The sequence below is a fragment of the Oncorhynchus kisutch genome, linkage group LG11 (genome assembly GCF_002021735.2).
Source record: "Oncorhynchus kisutch isolate 150728-3 linkage group LG11, Okis_V2, whole genome shotgun sequence".
In the NCBI taxonomy this organism is placed as follows: domain Eukaryota; kingdom Metazoa; phylum Chordata; class Actinopteri; order Salmoniformes; family Salmonidae; genus Oncorhynchus; species Oncorhynchus kisutch.
In genome coordinates this window covers 27,416,622-27,437,447 of record NC_034184.2, presented here as the reverse complement: position 1 = coordinate 27,437,447, position 20,826 = coordinate 27,416,622, and the positions used below count along the sequence as shown (strand labels likewise).

General features: G+C 42.3%; 1 protein-coding gene across 1 annotated transcript; it reads left to right on the top strand.

The window, feature by feature from the left end:
* Positions 1 to 24: 24 nt before the first annotated feature.
* On the top strand, positions 25 to 16,202 carry trmt2b (tRNA methyltransferase 2B; the record flags this gene model as incomplete). The annotated part of the gene is made up of 4 exons (XM_020493945.2): positions 25 to 70; positions 383 to 1,017; positions 4,599 to 4,838; positions 11,989 to 16,202. Coding segments are annotated over 4 exons (1,542 nt in total), but the record flags the coding sequence as incomplete, so codon positions are not given.
* Between the last annotated feature and the right edge of the window lie 4,624 nt (positions 16,203 to 20,826).

The window sequence follows — 20,826 nt, the reverse complement described above, 5'->3', positions numbered from 1 at the left end:
GTAAAATAAAGTTGGAACTTAAATAATACGTCATTGAATTTCAATCTCCGTGGACATGTGTACATTCAGGGTCAGTGACTAATTCATTTTAACATAGTTGGCTTCAAATTGCGAATTGTGATACATTGCGATATACCCATTCTGTATGTGTTTGGTGGTCTAAGCTATTTGTCAAATTGTAAATACAGAAATACATGTATTGTAACAAGTGGCTAAACAATATATATATATATTTTAAAGCTAGCTTCATTCAAGCTAACTGATTAACGGAGGCGTCCAAGGATGAATAATCCCAATGTATGTACAACAGCCATTAAAACGTGTGTGTTCCTGTGTATAGTTTAATCATATAATCCCCCATTTGCCATGCTTTTAATACTAGCGGGTTTAAGGCCAGCATTACTAAAACATAAGCTAGTAAATGTTCTGGTGGAGGCATGTCTATGCTCGGGAGCCAAGGATACCACCACCAACCCAGGGAAACCACCAAAATTATCAAATAAGAAATGGAGAAAGAAGTTCAGGAACAAGCCTGCATCAAATGAACACCTGCCCTGGGAGGAGAGACTGGCCGACGCTGTCACTCCTCTGTGGCGCCTGAGTTACCACGATCAACTCCAGCTGAAACAGAAGCACCAGGAGAGGATCCTACTACAGCTCTCAGATCAGCTCTTATGTGGAGAGTCGACCCAACATAAGGCCTTGACACAATGTCCTTCTCCACCCAGGAGTACCAAACTCAGCTTCCCTCTGCTGCCTATCTTACCGTCACCTGTCAGGGACGGCTACCGCAACAAGTCTACCTTCTCAGTCAACCGTGGCGTGGATGGCAACCCTAAGACGGTGGGGTTCTACGTGGGAACGGGAAAGGTGGGAAACATTGTGTGTGTGAACGGGGACCACCTCCTCAACATGCCCGAGAGACATAAGCTGGTGGCCAGGTGCTACCAGGACTTCCTCCGCCTTTCAGCCCTGGAGCCCTGTCTGCTGTTCCACGACGGAGGCCACTGGAGGGAGGTAGGATAGTATCTAAACCCAGTTCACATGGCCCACCAGTAATTTTATATATTTCATGTATCCTAACATCATCACAACTAATTTGAATCAAATTAATAGTGGTGGCATTCCTGCTTGATCAGATCTCACAACACTTGTATAGGTGTTTAACATATCAGCTAATCACATCATATGATATAGCAAGCAATCTGATGCCTGACTGTGCAGTCGATGAAGTGGCAAACAACCATTGGTTGATGCAATGCAACGGCCGTTTTTGAGAGCATCAAAACCGTGATGCATCTTAGGTAAATTAACTGACTTGACTGATCTACAAATAATAATGGTGCTCAGAAAGTGACTTTTTGGACATGAATGCCAAAACATTCAAGAGATTAAGGTGCTCAAAGTTGACATCTTTTGCATTTCCACTAGAGGTTGACCGATTAATCGTAATGGCCTATTAATTAGGGCCGATTTCAAGTTTCTATAACAATCGGAAATCAGTATTTTTGGGCCCCGATTTGCCGATTTAAAAAATATATATATATATATAATAATAATTTTTAAAATGTTATACCTTTATTTAACTAGGCAAGTCAGTTAAGAACACCATTCTTATTTTCAATGACGGCCTAGGAACGGTGGGTTAACTGCCTTGTTCAGGGGCAGAACGACAGATTTTCACCTTGTCAGCTCGGGGGACTCAATCTTGCAACCTTACAGTTAATTAGTCCAACGCAATAATGACCTGCCTCTCTCGTTGCACTCCACAAGGAGACTGACTGCCTGTTACACGAATGCAGTAAACCAAGGTAAGTTGCTAGCTAGCATTAAACTTATCTTATAAAAAACAATCAATCATAATCACTAGTTAACTACACATGGTTGATGATATTACTAGATATTATCTAGCGTGTCCTGCGTTGCATATAATCTGACTGAGCATACAAGTATCTAAGTATCTGACTGAGCAGTGGTAGGCAGAAGCAGGCATGTAAACATTCATTCAAACAGCACTTTCGTGCGTTTTGCCAGCAGCTCTTCGTTGTGCATCAAGCATTGCGCTGTTTATGACTTCAAGCCTATCAACCTCCGAGATGAGGCTGGGGTAACCGAAATGAAATGGCTAGCTAGTTAGCGCGCGCTAATAGCGTTTCAAACGTCACTCGCTCTGAGCCTTCTAGTAGTTGTTCCCCTTGCTCTGCATGGGTACCGCTGCTTCGATGGTGGCTGTTGTCGATGTGTTCCTGGTTCGAGCCCAGGGAGGAGCGAGGACAGAAGCTATACTGTTACACTGCCAATACTAAAGTGCCTATAAGAACATCCAATAGTCAAAGATTAATGAAATACAAATGGTATAGAGGGAAATAGTCCTATAATTCCTATAATAACTACAACCTAAAACTTCTTACCTGGGAATATTGAAGACTCCTGTTAAAAGGAACCACCAGCTTTCATATGTTCTCATGTTCTGAGCAAGGAACTGAAACGTTAGCTTTCTTACATGGCACATATTGCACTTTTACTTTCTTCTCCAACACTTTGTTTTTGGCATTATTTAAACCAAATTGAACATGTTTCATTATTTACTTGAGGCTAAATTGATTTTATTGATGTATTATATTAAGGTAAAATAAGTGTTCATTCAGTAATGTTGTAATTGTCATTATTTCAATTGTATTTTTATTTTAAATCAGCCGAATAATCGGTATCGGGTTTTTTGGTCCTCCAATAATCGGTATCGGCGTTGAAAAACCATAATCGGTCGACCTCTAATTTCCACCATACCATGAGACATCCATGTCTTCATCACTGGAAAATGTAAACGGTTGAGATTGATATATTTTAAAACCTTACAAACAGGGTCGTCGACTATTTGATAATTTCTTGATAATTTTTAGATGCATATAAATAGTATTTTAATTTATTTTTTTAACCTTAAACTTCAATGATCTAAAAAAAGTGGAAATTCAGATTTTTTTTCATATGTACATATTTCATAGTTTAGACCCTAGCTTAGATCATCTGAGGTTTTTGAGTTGTGCCCGCCATCAGTTTAGACATAACATGTTCTTGAATACAGGGTGGGTGTCATGTATTCACTTGTAGCCTACTTCTCAGCTGAGATGCCTGTGAGAAGGACCCAATCACATGACTGGCATTGGCTAATGAGATATTTGAGAGAGCCATGTGAGTGAGAGGTGCTTCGGAGCACGGCAGCCAGGAGAAGGGAATTATAATTATTATATTCAGCCCATGGGTACAACGGCCACAAAAGGCATTGGTTTTTTAGGGGGCATTACGGCCACACAAAGGGGATGCCCCCGGGAAATTCGAGGGCTGGTGAGAATATTATCAAGTGTTTGTGAATGAGAGACGATTGTGTGCAGCCTGTTATACAAACAAATCAGAGCTCATGCCTTTCATGCAACTTTTTTCAAATCATCATTAGTCGCATCACGCAGCCTTAAAATGTATTAACATATAGCCCAACGTTTGTATCAACACTAAAGTTGCATACATAACTCTAAATTAAGCATATAGGAAGAGCTGTTTCTTTGTAAACCGCTCAACTCAGAATAGTCGCATGTGTGCACTTCCTTGGAAATCGTTTGGAGAAAATATACTTTCTATTTTATTCAGCAATGTTCGATTGTATTTTTTATTGTGATAGTGTCGGCCAGGGGTACTCAACTCTTACGCTACGAGGTCCGGCGCCTGCTGGTTTTCTCTTCTACCTGATAATTAATTGCACACACCTGGTGTCCCAGGTCTACATCGGTCCCAGATCAATGAAAAAAAAGTAATGAAACTGGCTTTAAGGTTAAGGTCCAGAGTTGAGTTTGAGGGGTGTAGGCTATATTAAATGGAGTTTTAGACTTTTTAAAATGTAGATATTCCAAAGGTCTTCATCAGTGGCTTGTAGGCTATGTGGAAGCCAGGAGATGCTAAATGTGTTTATGTTAATTACGGTCAATTACTGTTAGACGGGCAGTTATTTTCTTGACAATCACCGGCTGACAATTTCATGACCGCCACAGCCTGAGCTGTGTTCAAGAGTGTGAAATCCGTGATGCATTGTGGGTAAATTGTGACTGATTGACTCATCTACAAATAATAACTAGTTGTTTATTTATGATGCAAGGTGATTCGTAGATAAGTCAGTCAGAAGTCGCCTGCAATGTCGAACAAGCCCATTGGTACAGGTGTTTCAGCTGTTCTTGTGTTGGAATACTTTGAATATATAGAACTGCTGGTGGGCCCAGAGGACTGGAATTTTTTTATTTGACCTTTATTTAACTAGGCAAGTCAGTTAAGAAAAAATTCTTATTTTCAATGACTGCCTAGGAACAGTGGGTTAACTGCCTTGTTCAGGGGCAGAATGACAGATTTTTACCTTGTCAGCTTGGGGATTCGATCTTGCAACCTTTCAGTTACTAGTCCAACGCTCTAACCACTAGGCTACTTGCCGCCCCAATGAAAAAAGCTGGGATAGGATAGATTAGGCCGATACTTTATTGTTGCTGGGGGGGGTAAATTGTCTTGGACACAGTACTGCTGTATACACATGAACCCTATAAATTATTACACACTCACAGGTGACAGTGAGGACCAACGCAGCAGGCCACACCATGGCCATCGTCTATTTCCACCCACAGAGGCTCACCCCGGAGGAGATAGAGGTCCATAAGTCCTCCCTGGTGGAGTACTTCACCCAGGGGCCTGGTGCCATCTGCCAACTAGACTCCCTGTACTTCCAGGAGAGCTCCATGACCCGTTGCAGCCACGAGGAATCCCCCTACCAGCTTTTGCATGGCCAGCCACACATACACGAGGAGGTGAATACAATACATTGCAATACAATACAATATCACTGCACTCTGTACTCCTCTGCAAATTGGCAGTCAATGGTACTGACATTATAATTTTTCACGCTTCATGTCCAAATCATCAATAAGTAACTTATTTGAGCGACACAATACATTTTCATACTTTAGCATGATTTTAACATGAGTGCCCAAATTTTTTTTTTACTTCCATTTGATTAGAATTTAGCATTTGGAAGCAGTGGCCAGGTAAATAAAACCAAAGCATGGGATTGCTGTCATCATACCTTGTCCATAGACTGCTTAGAGCAGGTGTACTCAACTACTATTAGAGAAGGTCCAGTGACACAAACTTCCAAGGTGGCAAAGGTCCGGATGGATATCGTCCTTTATTGGCGCTGTGGTACAGCGTAGTAACAAACATACAGTGGGGCAAAAAAGGATTTAGTCAGCCACCAATTGTGCAAGTTCTCCCACTTAAAAAGATGAGGCCTGTAATTTTCATCATAGGTACACTTCAAATATGACAGACAAAATGAGAAAGAAAAAATCCTGAAAATCACATATTCATATCATATTATGTTATATAACCTTATTCTAAAATGTATTAAATCGTTTCCCCCCTCAATTTACACACAATACCTTATGACAAAGCACAAACAGTTTTGATTTTTTTTTGCACATTTATAAATAATAAGAAACTTAAATAACTTAAATATCACATTTACATAAGTATTCAGGCCCTTTGCTATGAGACTCAAAATTGAACTCAGGTGCATCCTGTTTCCATTGATCATCCTTGAGATGTTGAACTTGATTGGAGTCCATCTGTGGTAAAGTGCACTTCAGAGCAAACACCAAGACATGAGGTCAAAGGAATTGTTTTTAGAGCTCCGAGACAGTGTTAGCACAGATCTGGGGAAGGGTACCAAAACATTTCTGCAGCATTGAAAGTCCCCAAGAACACAGTGGCCTCCATCATTCTTAAATGGAAGAAGTTTGGAACCACCAAGACTCCAGCCAAACTGAGCAATCAGGGTAGAAGGGCCTTGGTCAGGGAGGTGACCAAAAACCCGATGGTCACTCTGACAGCGCTCCAGAGTTCCTCTGTGGTGATGGGAGAACCTTCCAGAAGGACAGCCATCTCTGCAGCACTCCACCAATCAGGTCTTTATGGTAGAGTGGCCAGATGGAAGCCACTCCTCAGTAAAAGGCACATAACAGCCTGCTTGGAGTTTGCCAAAAGGTACCTAAAGGACTCTCAGACCATGAGAAACAAGATTCTCTGGTCTTAAAAAAATCAAGATTGAACTCTTTAGCCTGAATGCCAAGCGTCACATCTGGAGGAAACCTGGCACCATCCCTACGGTGAAGCATGGTGGTGGCAGCATCATGCTGTGGGGATGTTTTTCAGTGGCAGGGACTGGGAGATGAGTCAGGATCAACGGAAAGATGAACAGAGCAAAGTACAGAGAGATACTTGATGAAAACCTGCTCTAGAGTGCTCAGGACCTTAGACTGGGGCTACTGTTCACCTTCCAACATGACAATGACCCTAAGCACACAGCCAAGACAACGCAGGAGTGGCTTCGGGACAAGTCTCTGAATATCCTTGAGTGGCCCAGCCAGAATCCGGACTTGAACACAATCAAACATCTCTGGAGAGACCTGAAAATAGCTGTGCAGCAACGCTCCCCATCCAACCTTGACAGAGGTTGAGAGGATCTGCAGAGAAGAATGGGAGAAACTACCCAAATACAGGTGTGCCAAGCTTGTAGTGTCATACCCAAGAAGACTCAAGGCTGTCATCGCTGCCAAAGTTGCTTCAACAAAGTACTGAGTAAAGGGTCTGAATACTTATGTAAATGTGATGTCAGTACTTTTATTTATATATTTGAAAAATGTCATTGTTTTTGCTTCGTCATTATGGGCTTTTGTGTGTATATTAAAATATATTTAAAAATCCCTCAGAACAAGGTTGTAAAATAACAATGTGGAAAAAGTCTGAATACTTTCCGAATGCACTGTACGCATTAAACTACACAGTAAAAAATGCAAGAACATTGTATTAACATGTAGCTGCTTTTTATGTATATCTTTTTATTTATTGTATAGCTGCACTGTTTATATTCGGTCTTGTTTTCGGTCGCCTTGCCATGATTAAAAGCAGTGGTTCGCGCTTTCAGTTTTGCGCGAATGCTGCCATCAATCCATGGTTTCTGGTTGGGGAAGGTTGTTATAGTCACCGTGGGTACAACATCACCGATGCACTTGCTAATTAACTCGCTCACCGAATCAGCGTATACATCAATCCACATGATCGAAGCAATCTTGAAGCGTGGAATCCGATTGGTCGGACCAGCGTTGAAGGTATATATTGTTAGTCTTTTCTTATTTTCTGTTAACCCATTACAATTATAGCTGGTTATACTTATTTCACCAATTACCCAAATCTATCATAATTTATATTTGTAAATGTACCATTAAAAAGTAACAGTGCTTTTTAACTACATGGTGATAGAGTTTAGCAGTGTAGGTTATTGTGGAAGAAGGACAATAACATTTCTAAATCTATTTTGCTTAAAGGCTATTAGTATAAATGAGATGTATTAGGGATGTTAATCGGTTAGCCGCCAGAAATACACTGCTCAAAAAAATAACACATCCTAGATCTGAATGAATGAAATATTCTTATTAAATACTTTTTTCTTTACATAGTTGAATGTGCTGACAACAAAATCACACAAAAATGATCAATGGAAATCAAATTTATCAACCCATGGAGGTCTGGTTTTGGAGTCACTCAAAATTAAAGTGGAAAACCACACTACAGGCTGATCCAACTTTGATGTAATGTCCTTAAAACAAGTCAAAATGAGGCTCCGTAGTGTGTGTGGCCTCCACGTGCCTGTATGACCTCCCTACAATGCCTGGGCATGCTCCTGATGAGGTGGCGGATGGTCTCCTGAGGGATCTCCTCACAGACCTGGACTAAAGCATTGGCCAACTCCTGGACAGTCTGTTGTGCAACTCGTTGGTGGATGGAGCGAGACATGATGTCCCAGATGTGTTCAATTGGATTCAGGTCTGGGGAACGGGCGGGCCAGTCCATAGCATCAATGCCTTCCTCTTGCAGGAACTGCTGACACACTCCAGCCACATGAGGTCTAGCATTGTCTTGCATTAGGAGGAACCCAGGGCCAACCGCACCAGCATATGGTCTCACAAGGGATCTGAGGATCTCATCTCGGTACCTAATGGCAGTCAGGCTACCTCTGCCGAGCACATGGAGGGCTGTGCGGCCCCCCAAAGAAATTCCACCCCACACCATGACTGACCCACCGCCAAACCGGTCATGCTGGAGGATGTTGCAGGCAGCAGAACATTCTCCACTGCGTCTCCAGACTGTCACGTCTGTCACATGTGCTCAGTGTGAACCTGCTTTCATCTGTGAAGAGCACAGGGCGCCAGTGGCGAATCTTGGTGTTCTCTGGCAAATGCCAAATGTCCTGCACGGTGTTGGGCTGTAAGCACAACCCCCACCTGTGGACGTCGGGCCCTCATACCACCCTCATGGAGTCTGTTTCTGACCGTTTGAGCAGACACATGCACATTTGTAGCCTGCTGGAGGTCATTTTGCAGGGCTCTGGCAGAGCTCCTTCTGCCCCTCCTTGCACAAAGGCGGAGGTAGCGGTCCTGCTGCTGGGTTGTTGCCCTCCTACGGTCTCCTCCACATCTCCTAATGTACTGGCCTGTCTCCTGGTAGCGCCTCCATGCTCTGGACACTACGCTGACAGACACAGCAAACCTTCTTGCCACAGCTCGCATTGATGTGCCATCCTGGATGAGCTGCACTACCTGAGCCACGTGTGTGGGTTGTAGACTCCGTCTCATGCTACTACTAGAGTGAAAGCACCGCCAGCATTCAAAAGTGACCAAAACATCAGCCTGGAAGCATAGGAACTGAGAAGTGGTCTGTGGTCCCCACCTGCAGAACCACTCCTTTATTGTGAGTGTCTTGCTATTTGCCTATAATTTCCACCTGTTGTCTATTCCATTTGCACAACAGTATGTGAAATGTATTGTCAATCAGTGTTGCTTCATAAGTGGACAGTTTGATTTCACAGAAGTGTGATTGACTTGGAGTTACATTGTGTTGTTTAAGTGTTCCCTTTATTTGTTTGAGCAGTGTACATTTGACTGGTCATGCTTATCGGTCTGTAGGGTAATCTGCATAATTGTGTGGAATTAAATTAAAGTGTATTTTCTTAGTCGTCATGCATATTATTTATCAAACGTGCACAGCATACAGAGCCTAGTTTGAGAAGTAGAATAGCCTACCACCTGTCAGACAGCACGAGAGTAGCTCCTCAAAAAGTCTGTAGGCTACTGGAGTGAAACCTGCTTTTGTAAGCTCAGTCATTGCACAACAAATAACAATTCTAAATGCAATCGCGTGTTAACTTTGGTGGCCTGGATTAAAAGGAGCTATTTTTATTTATGAATCTCAACTCTTAATTAAAACGCGCCTCCCAATCGCCATTCGGGTGTATAGGCTATAGCCTGCCTACCGTTGACTTATCAGCGTTTCACCCACCACTTTGCAATGTGAGCTTGAGGCAGTATAATTGTTTGAAACCTGAACGTTTTACTTTCCTTCAAATAATGAGGCATGTTTAACCTTGCTTCAAAGTAGCCTTACGAAAATCCAACTGTAGAAACGTGGAGGTAATTACACCACATTACCAAAATCATGTGGACACCTGCTCGTCAAACATCTCATTCCAAAATCATGGGCATTAATATGGAGTTGGTCCCCCCTTTGCTGCCATAACTCTTCTGGGAAGGCTTTCTACTAGATGTTGGAACATTGCGTGAGGGGACTTCCTTCCATTCAGCCACTAGTATTAGTGAGTTCGGGCACTGATGTTGGGTGATTAGGCTCGAAGTCAGTATTCCAATTCATCCCAAAGGTGTTTGATGGGGATGCGATCAGGGCTCTGTGCAGGTCAGTCAAGTTCTTCACACCGATCTCGATAAACCATTTCTGTATGGACCTTGTTTTGTGCACGGAGGCATTATCATGCTGAAACAGGAAAGGGTCTTCTCCAAACTGTTGCCACAAAGTTGGAAGCGTAGAATCGTCTAGAATGTCATTGTATGCTGTAGCGTTAAGATTTCCCTTCACTGGAACTAAGGGGTCTAGCGCAAAGCATGAAATAAAGCCCCAGACCATTATTCCTCCTCCACCAAACTTTACTGTTGGCACTATGCATTGGGGCAGGTAGAGTTCTCTTGGCATCCTCCAAACCCAGTCTTCTTTCGGACTGCCTGATGGTGAAGCGTGATTCATCACTCCAGAGAAAGCGTTTCCACTGCTCCCGAGTTCAATGGTGGTGAGCTTTACACAATTCCAGCTGACTTTTGACATTGTGCATGATGGTCTTAGGTTTGTGTGCTGCTGCCCGGCCATGGAAACCCATTTCATGAAGAGTCTGTCCTCGGTTGCAACAATCTTTACGTGCCTCAGCACTCGGCGGTCCAGTTCTGTGCGCTTCTGTGGCCTACCAGTTCTTAGAAGAGTCGTTGTTGCTCCTAGACGTTTCCACTTCACAGTAACATCACAGTTGACCGAGGCAGCTCTAGCAAGGCAGAAATATGATGAACTGACTTGTTGGAAAGGTGAAATATAACTCTGCCACTTTGAAAGCCATTCTACTGCCATGTTTTGTCTATGGAGATTGCATGGCTGTGTGCTAGATTTTATACACCTGTCAGCAACATGTGTGGCTGAAATTTAAGGAAATCAGTCAATAGAAATCATTTCATTAGGACCTAATTTATGGATTTCACATGTCCGGGAATAAAGATATGCATCTGTTGATCACCAATACCTTACAAAAAAGGTAGGGGTGTGGATCTGAAAACCAGTCAGTATCTTGTGTGACCACCATCTGCCTCATGCAGCGACAAATCTCCTTTGCATAGAGTTGTTGATTATGTCCTGTGGAATGTTGTCCCACTCCTCTTCAATGGCTGTGTGAATTTGCTGGATAGAACTGGAACAAGCTGTCGTATACGTCGATCCAAAGCATCTCAACCATGCTCAATGGGTGACATGTCTGATGAATATGCAAACCATGGAAGAACTGGGACATTTTCAGCTTCCAGGAATTGTATACAGATCCTTGCGACATGGGGTTGTGCATTATCAGGCTGAAACATGAGGTGATGGCGTCAGATGAATGGCACGAGAATGGCCCTCAGGATCTCGTCACGGTATCTCTGTGCATTCAAATTGCCATCGATAAAATACAATTGTGTTCGTTGTCCGTAGCTTATGCCTGCCCATACCATAACCCCACTGCCACCATGGGGCACTCTGTTCACAATGTTAACATCAGCAAACCGCTCGCCCACACAACACCATATACACTGTCTGCCATCTGGCCGGTATAGTTCGAAGGTGAACATTTGCCAACCGAAGTCGGTAGCGACGCCAAACAGCAATCAGGTCAAGATCCTGGTGAGGATGACGAGCACGCAGATGTGCTTCCCTGAGACCGTTTCTGGCAGTTTGTGGAGAAATTATTTGGTTGTGCACACCCACGGTTTCATCAGTTGTCCAGAAGCTGGATGTGGAAACCCTGGGCTGACGTGGTAATACTTAGTCTGCGGCTGTGAGGCCGGTTGGACGTCCTGCCAAATCCTCTAGAACGACGTTGGAGTCAGCTTTTTGTTAGCTGCTTCATGAAGGGAGTTGCATGTTCAATAATAGGCTATATGAACTGTAAGACGATAGGCTTGCTATTGTTGCATGTTTCCATTTAGCTCTTAATTCGAAAATATCTGGTCCAAGAGGTTTCACTCTCGCCAAAATATGTCCAAAATAAGCCCAATACGTTTCTATGGGCTTATTTTGGGCCTAAGCTTGTCGTCTGCCTTCCCGCCTTGGGACGACTCCCATTGTTAGGGCGGAAACATAAGCATCACGTCATTATATACAGGTCTCTGGTAGTATTTTCTGTTGGTCACTTAATTGTATTGTTTGCAAAAAATGTTAGTTTGTTGACCGATTATTGAGGCTCAATAAGTCGGCAGCAAAATTAACAGAAATTTGCATCCCTAAGATGTATTTATCATGCACTTATATCATCCACAGATTTTGGGGTTCAAGTTCCGCATCTCGGCAGACGCCTTCTTCCAGGTGAACCAAGGGGCGGCGGATTCGCTGTACCGCACAGTGAGAGAGATGGGCCTCCCGAATGGAGCTCGAGAGGGAGGAGGAGGGGGCACACTCTTGGATGTGTGCTGTGGAACGGGGGCCATCGGTATCACCATGTCCCCCAGAGCGGACCGCGTCATCGGGATAGAACTCATCCAGCAGGCCGTGGAAGACGCCAGGCATAACGCAGCCCTCAACCAGATCCAGAATTGTGAGTTCCTCCCTGGGAAAGCCGAGGTTGTCCTTCCTGGGCTCATGGAGGTCCTGGGCTCCACCACCGACTCTGGAGGCCCCCTCACGGCTGTGGTGAACCCAGCCCGCGCTGGCCTGCATTATCGTGTGATCCGGACTCTAAGGAATCACTCATCTATCCGCAGGCTGCTCTATATCTCCTGCAAACCCGAAGGAGAGGCCATGAGGAACTTCAGGGAGCTGTGTTGCAGTCCCGACCCACATAGGAAGCTGACAGGCGAGGCTTTCAGGCCGACTGTGGCTGTGCCTGTGGATATGTTCCCTCACACGCCACACTGCGAACTGCTGCTGGTCTTTGAAAGATAGTTAATTACTACAACTTCCGTATCAAGTTTTTCTAATTCTTACACTTAGTGAATGGTGTCCTCTGGATTGTGTGATGACTGCAGAGATAAAACATTCAAATCAGTGGAAACTCAATTCCAAAATCCTCTCAAAAAGGAAAGTGATCATTACATTTTTAAAAATGCTGAGAGCTTTTCAATGTCATGTAGAATGTTGAATGAAAGTTGTGTTATTCAGAGATGCAAGTCTAATGGGGGGGGTTGTGTCCCTAAATCCTGCAGCAGCAGTGAAGCAAAACATTTCCTGCCTTTTGTGAATGGATCAAAAGTAGGAAATGAGTGGAGAGCAGGGGAAGTGTGTTTGGGGTTGCTTGCTCACAAAATGCAAGAATAGATTCTACACTATCTTCCTGTATTCTGTGTTTGAATGAGGCATATGCACATGCTGTATTTCATGTTACTTCATGTTACTTCATGTTACATGCCTGAACTGAGTAGGCATAAAGTCTATATCTACACTAGGTGGTGCTATGGAGTCCAATGGTCCAACTATTAACTAATACTGTGTTGCCTTCAGGTATGGTACACATCTTCCAATATTGCTGACATACAAGACAGAAGGTACCCATCAACTTGATCAACTAGGGTGGAATCTAAAGTATTTTATCAGTTAACCCTTCTAAAACCCATAGTTAACATATAACAAACTTAGAACAAAATGCATCATGGACATATTTGACAAGTTTGGGATAAATGCAGGAAGTAAGCAATTTTCAGTCCTGCTTTAAACCACTTCACTGCCACTATAGTTCACTGACTTATTGCAAATAATGTTTCAAATACAGATTAGGAGAAACCGCCTGTTTGAGCTAGAGAGGTTATGTTGTTCATGTGTCGTAATGTGTTGCAACAAGTGCTCCTTGGCATGCCTGACAACAGTGTGGTTTTTTTCTCCCCAGAAGTGGTCAGAGGGATGACGTCATGCCAGACCTAGACCACCAGAGCTGCTGACCAGTACATATCTCCCTAAGCCAGGAGATATGTAGCCTGGTCTCAGATCTGTTCGTGCTGTCTTGTGACAGTGACCATAGGAGTTGGCAAAACAGCATATGAGATGGCAAGACAGCACAAACTGATCTGGGACCAGGCTAGTAGAACAGTGACAGGTTGGCGAGACAGATGACCACATTGTCAAACATAGTTGAGAGAGAGAAGTGGATTCCAGAGAGTCAAGATGAGCATGCATGTTTTGTTTATCTTTATGGCTTAGGTGCCAGTCAGTGCCACTTATATGACTTGTATTACAAGGGGAGTTACCTGGTTGTTTGCTAATCTAGGTTTGTATCAAACTTGAATCAGATTTCAGAGTGATAACATTTCTAGAATGTTCTCTGATATATTGATTAGTCAACATCATATCAGGGCTGTAATCATAAAGCGTCTTAGGGTAGGAGTGCTGATCTAGGATCAGTTGAGCCTTTTAGGTTATAGTGAATGTACTGGGGGACCTGCGGCTGTATCAAGGATCTAGGATCAGGTCTCCTCTTGTGGTCTGATTGTGTTCCGATCTGGCTGACCACTTCAGGAGGACAGTGCCAGGTTGGCAATCAGGCTACCGAAAGCGCATACAGTGGGCGACGTCAGCACCCCTCCTACAAGTCTCCAGAAAGCGTGTGTTTTGGGACCGAGAGGCACTTTTTCATTACAATGTTGGAGGAAATATGTTCCTAGCATGTGAGGAATGTGTTTGCTGGCCTCATACAGCAGTTAGCTACTGCCATCAGTTGTTGTGTTTGTATCATATTTGACCTATTCCACCGTTTGTATAATGCAAACTGGCATTTGAATACAGTGCGGGAATCCGGACACGGTAGACACATTTAAATGTTGGTGTATGTAGATACATCACGGGTTTGGAACTCCATGATCAGAAATCTATCATCAGAGTACTAAAGCTGTATGAACTGTCAAGTCTAGACACGGCCTTAGATGTTTCATATGGCCCCAAATCCTAGACTAGCAATCTTACTGACATGCCGTGTTCAGAGGACAATTATGAGCCACTGTTTGATAACGTGCTTTCCACAGTGCAGGCACACCTATACCTGTTAACCTTCCAAGGATTCAGTGTTTGAGCAAGTGAATATGGTTTAAAATCAACCAGACAATATCAGGTTAAATTCCAACCAATTGTGTAAATTATATGTATGATGGGTGTGCTGTGTTTATCCTACTTGTTCAATACAGAAAGAGTTTATTATCCAACCATGTACTGTACTTTATAGGATATTTAAGCCTATCTTGAAGGACTTATTCTGACAGTCCAAACTGACCAGTAAAAAGGTATGTTTCCTTTATGAAATTAGAGAATGCATGTTTCTTTCTGCCTACAAAGAGTTGTGACCTGTAAGATTATTTGGCTCATGGCAGTTTTGAAGACTTGTTGCAACAGGTAAAATATGGGGCATGATGATAATTGTGTGTTTGATCCTTCCAAGGATCAAGTTTTGGCAAGTTGAAAATATTAGGTTGAAGTTCAACCAGTAGGGAAAATTAATGTATGACGGTTGTGCTCTGTAACACAGAACCATGTACTTTGTAATTACTAAAGTACTTTTCAGCAGCGATATGAGATTTGTATCTGCAGTGTATCTGCACCAATGAAACTGTATAAGGTTGGTTGACTCATGCCATGAGACAACCAACCTCGCAGGCTGCCTCGTAATTAGAGACGGGTCGGTAACTTCAGGGTTGCCGGTTTCAATCCTGGAGCTGACTGGGGGAAAATCCCCAAAGATTGAGACGGCAGCCGGAGGGTTACGAATTTCAACATCCCATAACGCCGTTGTGCGTTAGAGCAAGGCACTTTACCCCTAATTGCTCCAGCAGCCCTTAATTATGCTGCTCACGTTTGTGTTTTCTGTCAGGTTGGGTACTGTGACCGCAAAACATACATTATGTCCATGTAAATGGACCAATAAATGAAGTATTCTAGTATTGCATTGCAGGGGCTTGTCATGTTTCAACAGGTAGCCTAAAATATGGTGTATTTGTTCCTTCCAAGGATCCGGTTTTGGCATATGAAAATACTAGGTCAAAGTTCAACCAGGCAGGAAACTCCATGTACGACATTTGTGCTCTACTTGTGCAATATGGAAAATATATTTGATGCTTCCGTATACTTTATTGTTGTACTTTTAAAGCAATTAAATAAGATCTGTATTTGTAGTGCAGTGCAGTCTAAACGATATACGGTTGGTTGACTCATTGCAGTATTGAGGTCATGTTTTAACAGGTAAAATATGGTGTGTTATTATGGTGTGTTTGCTTGATACTGAACACCTGTTGAAATATAAGTAATTTCATTCATAATTACTCTATTATATAAACATGGGTCAAGGCTACAGGATGAGCAATATTGTTATAGAAAATAGTCTATTGAGGATCCTATTGATTCAAGTGATTTTAATAATAGTTAAAATATTGTATTTGTTTAATATGTATGAGATTATATTCATAGTTATTATAATCATGTTTTAAGCAGGTCAGGATCAGGTCACCCCATGTCCATGTAATCTTATCCATTGTGATGTTAAAAAAAAAAAAAAAAAAAATCTACTGATCCTAAACCAGCACTTTTACTTTCATACCTACAGCCCCTGATTCTAGATTAGCAATCCTACTCAGAAACTCCTTATGAATACAGGCCCTGACATGTGCAGTGTTCAGAGGACAAATACGGGCCACTCTTTGATGATTACATTTGCCTTCCACTGTGAAGCTTTCTATGCTAAAAGGTGTACACCTACACCTGTTAACCTTCCAAGGATCCAGTGTTTAGTCAAGTGAACATGGTTAAAAACCAACCAGAAAATATCAGGTTAAAATCCAACCAAGAGTGTACATTCCATGTGCAGTTGAAGTTGGAAGTTTACATACACTTAGGTTGGAGTCATTAAAACTAGTTTTTCAACCACTCCACAAATTTCTTGTTAACAACCTATAGTTTTGGCAAGTCGGTTAGGACATCTACTTTGTGCATGACACAAGTAATTTTCCCAACAATTGTTTACAGATGGATTATTTCACTTATAATTCACTGTATCACAATTCCAGAGGGTCAGAAATGTACATACACTAAATTGACTGTGCCTTTAAACAGCTTGGAAAATTCCTGAAAATTATGTCATGGCTTTAGAAGCTTCTGATAGGCTAATTGACATCATTTCAGTCAATTGGAGGTGTACCTGTGGATGTATTTCAAGGCCTACCTTCAAACTCAGTGCCTCTTTGCTTGACATCATGGGAAAAGCTAAAGAAATCAGCCAAGACTTCAGGAAAAAAATTTGTAGACCTCCACAAGTCTGGTTCATCCTTGGGAGCAATTTCCAAATGCCTGAGGTTACCACGTCCCTCTGTACAAACAATAGTACGCAAGTACAAACACCATGGGACCACGCAGCCGTCATACCGCTCAGGAAGGAGACGCGTTCTGTCTCCTGGAGATGGTACTTTGGTGTGAAAAGTGCATATCAATCCTAGAACAACAGCAATGGACCTTGTGAAGATGCTGGAGGAAACAGGTACAAAAGTATCTATATCCACAGTAAAAATGAGTCCTATATCGACATAACCTGAAAGGCCACTCAGCAAGGAAGAAGCCACAACTCCAAAACCACCATAAAAAGACAGACTACGGTTTGCAACTGCACGTGGGGACAAAGATCGTACTTTTTGGAGAAATGTCCTCTGGTCTAATGAAACAAAAACCGAACTGTTTGGCCATAATGACCACCGTTATGTTTGGAGGAGAAAGGGGAAGGCTTGCAAGCTGAAGAACACCATCCCAACCGTGAAGCACGGGGATGGCAGCATTATGTTGTGGGTGTGCTTTGCTGCAGGAGGGACTGGTTCACTTCACAAAATAGATGGCATCATGAGGCAGGAAAATGATGTGGATATATTGAAGCAACATCTCAAGACATCAGTCAGGAAATTAAAGTTTGGTCGCAAATGGGTCTTCCAAATGGACAATGACCCCAAGCATACTTCCAAAGTTGTGGAAAAGTGGCTTAAGGACAGCAAAGTCAAGATATTGGAGTGGCCATCACAAGACCCTGACCTCAATCCTATAGAAAATTTGTGGACCGAACTGAAAAAGCGTGTGCGAGCAAGGAGGCCTACAAACCTGACTCAGTTACACCAGCTCTGTCAGGTGGAATGGGCCAACATTCACCCAATTTATTGTGGGAATCTTGTGGAAGGCTACCCAATACATTTGACCCAAGTTAAACAATTTAAAGGTAATGCTACCAAATACTAATTGAGTGTATGTAAACTTCTGACCTACTGGGAATGTGATGAAAGAAATAACAGCTGAAAGAATTCATTATCTCTACTATTATTCTGACATTTCACATTCTTAAAATAAAGTGATGATCCTAACTGACCTAAGACAGGAAATTTTTACTAGGATTAAATGTCAGGAATTGTGAAAAACTGAGATTAAATGTATTTGGCTATGGTGTATATTAACTTCCGACTTCAACTGTATAAAGGGTGTGCTGTGTATATCCTACTTGTTCAATACAGAAAGAGTTTATTATCCGACCGTTTACTGTACTTTGGTATTTGGTATTTTATTAGGATCCCCATTAGCTGTTGCAAAAGCAGCAGCTACTCTTCCTGGGGTTCACACAAACCATGAAACATGACATAATACAGAACATTAATAGACAAGAACAAAAGGCACACGTAGCCCTCATTTGAGCAATATGAGATGGAGCGGAGTAACATGCAATGATGGCGCTGTATAATAGTGTACGCTTTCTTGAATTTGTTCTGGATTTGGGGAGTGTGAAAAGACCCCTGGTGGCATGTCTGGTGGGATAAGTGCGTGCATCAGAGCTGTGTGTAAGTTGACTATGCAAACAGTTTGCGATTTTCAACACATGAATGTTTCTTTAAAAAGAAGTGATGCAGTCTGTCTCTCCTTAACTCTTAGCCAAGAGAGACTGGCATGCATAGTATTTATATAAGACCTCTGATTACAATAAAGAGCAAGACGTGCCGCTCTGTTCTGAGCCAAATGCATCTTAACTAGGTCTTTCCTTGCAGCACTCAACCACACGATGACAATAATTAAGATAAGACAAAACTAGAGACTGCAGAATTTGCTTTGTAGAGTGTGGTGTCAAAAAAGCAGAACATCTCTTCATCACGGCCAGACCTCTCCCTGTCTTTACAACCATTGAATCTACAGTGGCAAGAAAAAGTATGTGAAACATTTGGAATGATCTAAATTTCTGCATACATTGTTCATAAAATTGTATCTGATCTTCATCTAAGTCACAACAATAGACAAGCATAGTGTGCTTACACTAATAACACACAAATTATTGTATTTTTCTTGTCTATATTGAATACATAATTTACATATTCACAGTGTAGGTTGGAAAAGAATGTGAACCCCTAGGCTAATGACTTCTCCAGAAGCTAATTGGAGTCAGGAGTCAGCTAACCTGGAGTCAAATCAATGAGACAAGATTAGAGATGTTGGTTAGAGCTGCCTTGCCCTATAAAAAACACTCACAACATTTGAGTTTGCTATTCATAAGAAGCATTGCCTGATGTGAACCACGCCTCAAACAAAAGAGATCTCATAACACCTAAGATTAAGAATTGTTGACTTGCATAAAGCTGGAAAGGGTTACGAAAGTATCTCTAAAAGCCTTGATGTTCATCAGTCCATGGTAGAAAAATTGTCTATAAATGGAGAAAGTTCAGCACTGTTGCTACTCTCCCTAGGAGTGGCCGTCCTGCAAAGATGACTGCAAGAGTACATTGCAGAATGCTCAATCAGGTTAAGAAGAATCCTAGTGTCAACTAAAGACTTACAGAAATCAATGGAACATGTTAACATCTCTGTTGAGTCTACGATACGTAAAACACTAAACAAGAATGGTGTTCATGGGAGGACACCACGGAAGAAGCCACTGCTGTCCAAAAAAAACATTGCTGCACGTCTGAAGTTTGCAAAAGTGCACCTGGATGTTCCACAGCGCTACTGGCAAAATATTTTGTGGACAGATGAAACTATAGTTGAGTTGTTTGGAGGGAACATACAACACTGTGTGGAGAAGAACAGGCACAGCACACCATCAAAACCTCATCCCAACTGTAAACTTTGTTGGAGGGAGCATCATGGTTTGGGGCTGCTTTGCTGCCTCAGGGCCTGGACAGCTTGCTATCATTGACGGAAAAATGAATTCCTAAGTTTATCAAGATAGCCTAACATTCTCCTGCAAAATATCTGTCTGCCAATTGAAGCTCAATAGAAGTTGGGTGACGCAACAGGACAACGACCCAAAACACAGAAGTAAATCAACAGAATGGCTTCAACAGAAGAAAAAACGCCTTTTGGAGTAGCCCAGTTCACACCAGACATCCCAAGAATATTGCTGAACTGAAACAGTTTTGTAAAGAGGAATGGTCCAAAATTCCTCCTGACCGTTGTGCAGGTCTTTTTTTGTAAAAAAAAATTCTTAGCTTTATTTAACCAGGCAAGTCAGTTAAGAACACATTCTTATTTTCAATGACGGCCTGGGGACAGTGGGTTAACTGCCTGTTCAGGGGCAGAATGACAGATTTGTACCTTGTCAGCTCGGGGGTTTGAACTCACAACCTTCCAGTTACTAGTCCAACGCTCTAACCACTAGGCTACCCTGCCGCCCCAGGTCTGATACGCAACTGATCCGAAAACGTTTGAGGTTATTGCTGCCAAAGGAGGGTCAACCAGTTATTAAATCCAAGGGTTCACATACTTTTCCCACCCTGCACTGTGAATGTTCACACGGTGTGTTCAATAAAGACATGAAAATGTAGAATTGTTTGTGTTACTAGTTTAAGCAGACTGTTTGTCTACTGTGACCTAGAATAAGATCAGATCGAATTTTATGACCAATTTATGCAGAACTCCATGTATTTCCAAAGGGTTCACATACTTTTTCTTGCCACTGTATATGTTTTGACCATAACAGTTTACAATCTAATGTAACTCCAAGAAATGTAGTTGTTCAACAGCCACACCATTCATTACCAGATTCAGCTGAGGTCTAAAACTTAGGCTAGAGAATGATTTGTACCAAATACAATGCTCTTAGTTTTAGAGATGTTCAGGACCAGTTTATTACTGGCCACCCATTCCAAAACAGACTGCAACTCTTTGTTAAGGGTTTCA